Source organism: Gracilinanus agilis, chromosome 4 (genome assembly GCF_016433145.1).
Source record: "Gracilinanus agilis isolate LMUSP501 chromosome 4, AgileGrace, whole genome shotgun sequence".
In the NCBI taxonomy this organism is placed as follows: Eukaryota; Metazoa; Chordata; class Mammalia; order Didelphimorphia; family Didelphidae; genus Gracilinanus; species Gracilinanus agilis.
Genome location: NC_058133.1, coordinates 170050174 through 170057171, shown reverse-complemented (window position 1 = coordinate 170057171; position 6998 = coordinate 170050174). Strand labels below are relative to the sequence as shown.

At 44.5% G+C, this 6998-nt stretch overlaps 1 protein-coding gene across 1 annotated transcript in view; it reads right to left on the bottom strand.

The window, feature by feature from the left end:
- LOC123244724 (protein S100-A15A-like) overlaps nt 1-3743 on the bottom strand; it is a 10017-nt gene extending 6274 nt beyond the window's left edge. The window contains exon 1 of the mRNA XM_044673283.1: nt 3594-3743. Within this exon, the coding sequence (XP_044529218.1) occupies nt 3594-3743 (150 nt within the window). The remainder of the gene's footprint in view (nt 1-3593) is intronic.
- Nucleotides 3744-6998: the final 3255 nt, after the last annotated feature.

The window sequence follows — 6998 nt, the reverse complement described above, 5'->3', positions numbered from 1 at the left end:
GGAAGGAAGGAAGGAAGGAAGGAAGGAAGGAAGGAAGGAAGGAAGGAAGGAAGGAAGGAAGGAAGGAAGGAAGGAAGGAAGTGTTTGGAGTTGACTCCTTGTGTTGAAATACCTTTACATAATATTAAAGAAAAACTCCTCTCTCGTGTAAAAAATAAAATAAGAAAGAATGTAGCACACAGTTCTAAATTATAGAAAAGAAGCATTTACAGGAAAGGACAAAAGACTCCCAGAAGACCCCTGTATGTGAAATGTTTTAGTTAATGAGCTGTATTTAGTGTATCCAGATGTACATAAAAGGAGTTAGAGAAGGACTTGCTGGCTGAGAGTTGAGGCAATCCAGAAAGGCTTTCTATAGGGGGCTAGGATTTGAGTTGAACCCTGGAGGCTTTAGAGGAGGCAGACTATTTCAAATGAGGGGAACAATAGAAAGAGGGGGCAGAGGCTGGGAATGATCCCCATGACTGCAGATAACAGTGAAAAGATGGGCCCAGACAGAGTGGAGGGAGCATACTAGGGAGCAAAGGGAAATAATGCTGATTGTGTAGAGGCATCTTGGCCTAGTCAACAGGATACTAAATCTGAAGTTGGGATGTTGTTGTTCAATTGCATCTGACTCCTTATGATCCCATTTGGAGATTTCATGGCAAAGATACTAGAATAGTTTGCCATTTCCTTCTCCAGCTCATTTTAGGGATGAAGCAACTGAGGCAAACAGGATTAAATGAGTTGCCCAGGAACACACAGCTAGTAAAGATCTGAGACTGGTTTTGAACTCACAAAGATGAGTCTGACTGACTACAAGTCCAATACTCTATCCACTGGTCACCTAACAGTCCTAAAGAGAGAAGGAATATACTAGGAAATAAAGGGAGACAAGGTTGATGGTCATCTAGTAGATAAAGTATTAAAAATGGAGCCAGGATGATCTAGGTTCAAATCTCCTCTTAGACATTTAGTATTGGTGTGACCTTGGGCAAATCATTTAACTTCACCTGTACAATGAGGAGAGTCTCTCTAACTTTTAAATCTAGGATCCTAAAATATAGAATTAGAATAGGGTAGATAGGGGGCAGCTAGGTGGCACAGTAGATAAGATGCCAGGCCTGAAGTCAGGAAGACTTGAGTTCAAATTTGGCCTCAGACTCTTACTAGCTACGTGACCCTGGGCAAGTCATTTAACACTGTTTGCCTCAGTTTCCGCACCTATAAAATGAGCTAGAGAAGGAAATGGTAAATCACTCCAGTATCTTTGCCAAGAAAATGTCCCAAAAATGAGGTCATGAAGAGTCAGACACCACTGAAACGAATGAACAGTAACAGCAACGGACCTTAAAAGCCAAGCCTGATCTTGATACCTTAAGACCTAAGACTGACAAGAGGAAGACAAATAACAGGATGACAAGAAGGTATGTCAAGGAGTTTAGCCCTGAAGAGTCAGGAGAAAAACCTATTAGGAAGAAAGAGGGGTGCGATGACAGATAAACCCCTAGAGCTTAATAATAAGGTCCTGTGATGGAGAAATATGCCCTCTATGCTCCTCTCCGTACTTGGCAAGTGATCTCCTTCCTTTTGGTTATTTGGCAAGGGATTCCCCTCAACTCCTACACTTCTGGCACCTCCAGAAAGTCTAACCTAGTCTAATTAGAGAAGAACTTGATGGCTTCCTTTCACCCCACCCCAAACTCACTCTTAAAGAAGGACTTCTACCGCTCTCTATCTTACTCTCTGATCCAATTACGTAATTATCCCCTACTCCTAATGCCACCCTTCAAATTCACCTCCTCTGATCTCTTATCATTCTGTCATCTCGGTGCCATACTTCATAGTCATATGTCTGTCTATTTCTGTGTCTCTATACTTATACACAGATCTAGACAGAGATCATCTAAAACAGCCTCATGAACAACTTGTCACTTAAATGATAAGAACCAGCCTGGAGGTAAAGGAACTTCCTTGCCTGTAGAAAAGTGGCTGTTGTTCAGATATTTCAGTCATATGTGACTCTTCATGACCCCGTTTGGGATTTTCCTGGCAAAGATACTTGAGTGCTCTGCCATTCCTTTCTCCAGCTCATTTTACAGATGAAGAAATTGAGGTAAAGAGGGACAAGTGACTTATCCAGGGTCAAACAGCTAGTAAGTGTCTGAGACAAAATTTGAATTCACGTCTAGCTGTGCTACCCTCAGCAAATCTTTCCTCATTCGTAAAATAAGGAAAATAATAGCACCTACCTCTCAGGATTGTTGTGAGGATCTAATGAGAGAATGTTTGTAAGCCCTATATAATTAGTCTACCTCCAGGACTCAGAGCTAGAACTCCCAGTCAGTCTGGGAGTCCACTTTCTTTTTGTCTGAAATTAAGGGAAAGGGGCTTAAAATGGAGGATGAAAGGTAAAGGAAACAGTTTTCCGGGAGGAACACCAATAGAAAGGTTAGTTGACTTCTAAAAGCCTCTGGGCAGTGGGTAGAAGGTCAGGAAACCATATGAACATACTGGAGGAACCAGCACACTCCAGGCAGTTCCTGAAGAACCTGATAATTAGCATAATTAAGAAGCTGAGCTGGATTTGGTTTACTGACAGATTAAGAGTGGAAGGAGCCTCAAGGAATTGGAGATTGGAATTTGTTTCTGAATTCCATAGCAATGGGGTTCTGAAGACTTTTATAGGTGGTAAGTAGCCTATAAGGGTAGTCTGCATTCCTAGCTTTAAGAGGTGGCTGCTTCAAAGGAGAGAGAGAGGAGAGGAAGGAAGCCAGGCCTGCCTCCAAGCTCAGAAATGGTAAGAATATCCCTAAACCAATTTTCTCCCTCCTCAGACCCTCCGAAAGGAATGTCAGCTTTCCAGGGAACTCTAGGAGCAGAGAGGAAAAAATGATTTCCTATTCCTTTCCCATTCTTATCCCGGTTGCTCTCATATTCCTTTCTCCTTTAAGGAAAGATTTTTAAACTTGGCAGATTTTAGAGACTGGCTAGGAAACTGATTAAGAGATTTGGAGGTTCCAAAAGGAGGGTAGAGTTTGGGTTGGAATCAGAATCAGGAAAGGGAAGGGATTTCAGACCTGCCAACAAGGTTGGGCCTGGAGCAAGGACAAGAAAAATGTTTAGATTTGGGATTAAGGGTGGGGATGAAGAGAGGCAGGATTTGGTGTAGGATTAGGGTCAGGATAAAGAGCCTGCTCAGGTTTAAGAGTCAAGAGTAGGACTAGGGGCAGCTAAATTGCCCAGTGGAGAGACAGGAGGTCTGGGGTTCAAATTTAGCCTCAAACAATTCCTAGCTATGTGGCCCTGGGCAAGTCACTTGACTCCAACCGCCTAGCCCTTACAATCAAAGCTCTGTATTGGTTCTAAGATTTAAGCTTAAAAACAAAAAACAAGGACTGGGGCATATATTCACAGTTTATGCTCATCCAGTTTGGATCTCTTATAAAAAATAATTTCATTGTCCCAACCACTCCCTATTCACACCTAGCTCTCCCCACAGCCCTCCCAGGTAATCTTTCTTCTTGTCTCCAGAACTCTCCTGGAGGTCCCATTCTGGATGCACCCTTCCCCTCACCCCTAGGGATCTGAGCACATCTCCCCATCCATACCAGCCCCTTCATGAATCGAGGCGTGTTTTCTGTGAGCAGGGCATTGAGCTCATCCAGGCTCAAGGTGTCCACATCTCCCTCCCTGGCAGCATAAAGGTGGTAGCAGTGGATGATATGGAAGATAGAGTCTTCTATCGGGGTGTCAGGCATGTTCCCTGGAGGCTGATCTCGAGGGTCTGAGTCAGAAGACAATCTTGGGAGAGAAGAAAAGTGGGAAGGAAAAGTTAAAGGACCAGTAGGGTGGGTAATGTGGCCCTCTGAGAGACAGGGAACAGAGGAGAATTTGAAAAGAGAGGGAAGCCCAGTTTCACAAATATACCAGAACTGGCTCTTCCTCTGGTGATCTGCCTTCTCCTCATTCCAGGCCTCCTCTAGGTTAGACACCCTCCCTCCATCCCATTGACTCCATCCACCTCATCTCTGTCCTTCCTCACCTTGGTGGGAAAAAAACAAAAACAAAAACAAAAGCCTTCCTCAGGAAGCCAGTCTAGATCAATATGGATTCTTTAAAAACCTTAGAATCAACACTTTCTGTCTTAGAATCAATATTAAGTATCAATTCCAAGGCAGAAGAGTGATCAGGGCTAGGCAATGGAGGTTAAGTGACTTGCCCAGGGTCACACAGCTAGAAAGTGTCTGAGCTTAGATTTGAACCCAGGACCTCGATCCACTGAGCCAACTAGCTGCCCTGATCCATCTCATCTTACTCCACTCAATAGATTATTGACACTATATCCTCTGCATCTGTTTTTCAGCCTCTATCTCTGTATCTCTGACTGTCCTCCATCTTCTCTCCCCCATTAGACTGAGAGATCCCTGAGGACAAGGACTATGTTTTTTTCTTCCTGATTGGGAACTCCTTAAAGACAGAGCTATTTCCACCATCAGACCTGGGACTCTCAAAGGGAGGCAGCTAGGTGGGATTACTGGTTCCAGAGTCAGAAAGGTCTGAGTCTAAATACAAAATAGTCCAAATACATGAGCTTCTGACACTTAGCTCTGTGACCCTGGACAAGTCATTTGACATCTGCCTGCCTCAGTTTCTTCACTATAAAACAGAGCTAGTAACATCACCTACCTCCCATAGCTCCCTGTTATCAAAGGAGATAATCTTTGCAAATGGCTTAGCACCCATTGTACCTGGCACGTAGCAGGGGATACATAAATACTTATCCCTCTCCCCCATCTCCTCTGCACCTTCCCCAAACAAACTCCTGATCAGTCCCTAGAAGGTCCCGATGTCCCACTCCCAGTAAGGTCTTGAATTTTTAGATCTCCAAATCACTCAGCTACTTTACCTTCTGCACAGATGCACTGTGTAGACGACCTGTGTCCTGAATAGGCCATCTACACAGGCTCTCACCAAATTAAGGAATGATCCAACTTTGGCTTCTTCTGGGGTAGAAAAGACCATTCTAAACACTAAACAGCACCCTCACTACCACAGGAATATGCTTTCTTCCCCATCCCACACCCTCCTCCTCCCAACACCACCCTCCCCCCATGACTTCTTTTAAGGGAGACACCGACCTGACTCTCTGAAGTGGCTGGAGACGAACCGTGAGCCTGTGGTCCAGCTCCAGTCCCCTCTCAATCCCAGGCAGATGGCAGTGGCAGTATCCCTGAGCCCAGCATCCCTTATGACTTCCAGCACTATTAGCCAGCTGAGAGCTATGACTTATAATTATCTTAATTCTAATAGAAGCTCTAATTGCTTGCCTCAGATGACATCACAAAAACACCAGATTTCCGGACTGAGCTCATCCAGTTTCAGGGACCCACCTTATCCCAAACTCACCAACATCCTGGCAGATTCTTAAAAGGACTTCTCATTCTTACCCACCTCCACCCAAGGGCAAGATACCTTGACATGCTGTCAGCCAGAAGATCTTTCCTGTAGGAAAGGGGAGATTTATCCCTACATAAAAACAAACCTACCCTCCTTGGACCTTCTCCCATCTGTCTCCCGCCACCATCACTTACCCCCACTTCCCACATCATTCTCCAAACCACCCATTAGAAAATGACGTCTGGACTCTGACTTGGCAGGGAGGATAAGGAGACGGCTAAAGGACAAATGACTGGGCTGAAGAACGGGGGTTGGGATCTGGCTCAACTTATCTAAAGCTTGAAGGAAAGGTAGGAAGGAGAGGAGAACAGGAGAGGAGAGGAGCAGAGATCAAAACTATTGGTCCTGTGGGGGAAGGTAGGTGGCTCAGTGGGTAGAGAGCCAGAACTAGAGGCAAGAAGTCCTGAGTTCAAATTTGACCTCAGATACTTCCTAGCTGTGTAATCCTGGGCAAGTCACTCAACCTCATTGCCTAGCCCTTACTGCTCCTCTGCCTTGAAACCAGTACATAGTAGTGATTCTCAGAGGGAAGGGAAGGGTTCAAATTTAAAAAAAAAAATTGTTACCAGCCTTAAAAATCATATAATTCTAGGCAACAACCTCTCAAGTAGGGGTTGGTCATCCCACCTTTCTAATGATAGCCATTCATGAGCTTGCCTTTTTTTTTTAAACCCTTACCTTCTATTTTAGAATCAAGGCAGCAGAGCAGTAAGGGCTAGGCAAGTGAAGTCAAGTGGCTTGCCCAAGATCTCACAGCTAGGAAGTATCTGAGGTCAGATTTGAACCCAGGACCTCCTGTCTCCAGGTCTGGCTGCCCCTGGGTTTGTCTTTAGTACAATGACACCGACCCCCTAAATCCATTATTGCTTAATACTCTCCCCTATGCCTCCTCTCACCACTGACCTCCCCTGGCTTTGAACCCTTCAAGGCAGACAGATGGGGCGAGCTGAAGTAGGGGAAGGAAAAGTGGATCAGTTCTGTAGGGCACAATGGTCAGTAAATAAAAACCCCACCCTTTCATTTTCAGGAGTCTAAATAAGTCATACCAGAAGAGCAAGGGTGAATGAATTGCTATTTGTCAGAGTTCATTAAATTATCTTTCTCCCTGTAACACGCCAAGCCTCACTCAGACCAGACTAATAGTTCAGGTTCAAGATTAGAACAAAAGCACATACCTATAGGACATCTAACAGTGAACAAAAAGGGGGCTTCATCATCCATAGCAGAGAAAGGATACTTAGCCAGGATACAGCATCGATTCAGTTCATCATATAATTCTCCTGCTTCTTTGAGGGTCATCCTGGTCTGTCAATCAGAAGTCTGAGGAAGAAGCTCCTATTTCCTCACTCACCGATTTTTTTAACTTAAGCCCCTGGGAAGCTGCATTTATATCTAGAATCTCAGTCCTCTGAGTCAATTAAATCTCAAGGATAATTTCAATGCTTTTTTTAGCCCTTACTTTCCATCTTAGAATCAGTACTGTGTATTGGCTCCAAGGCAGAACAACAGTAAGGGATAGGCAATGGGGGTTAAGTGACTTGTCCAGGGTCACACAG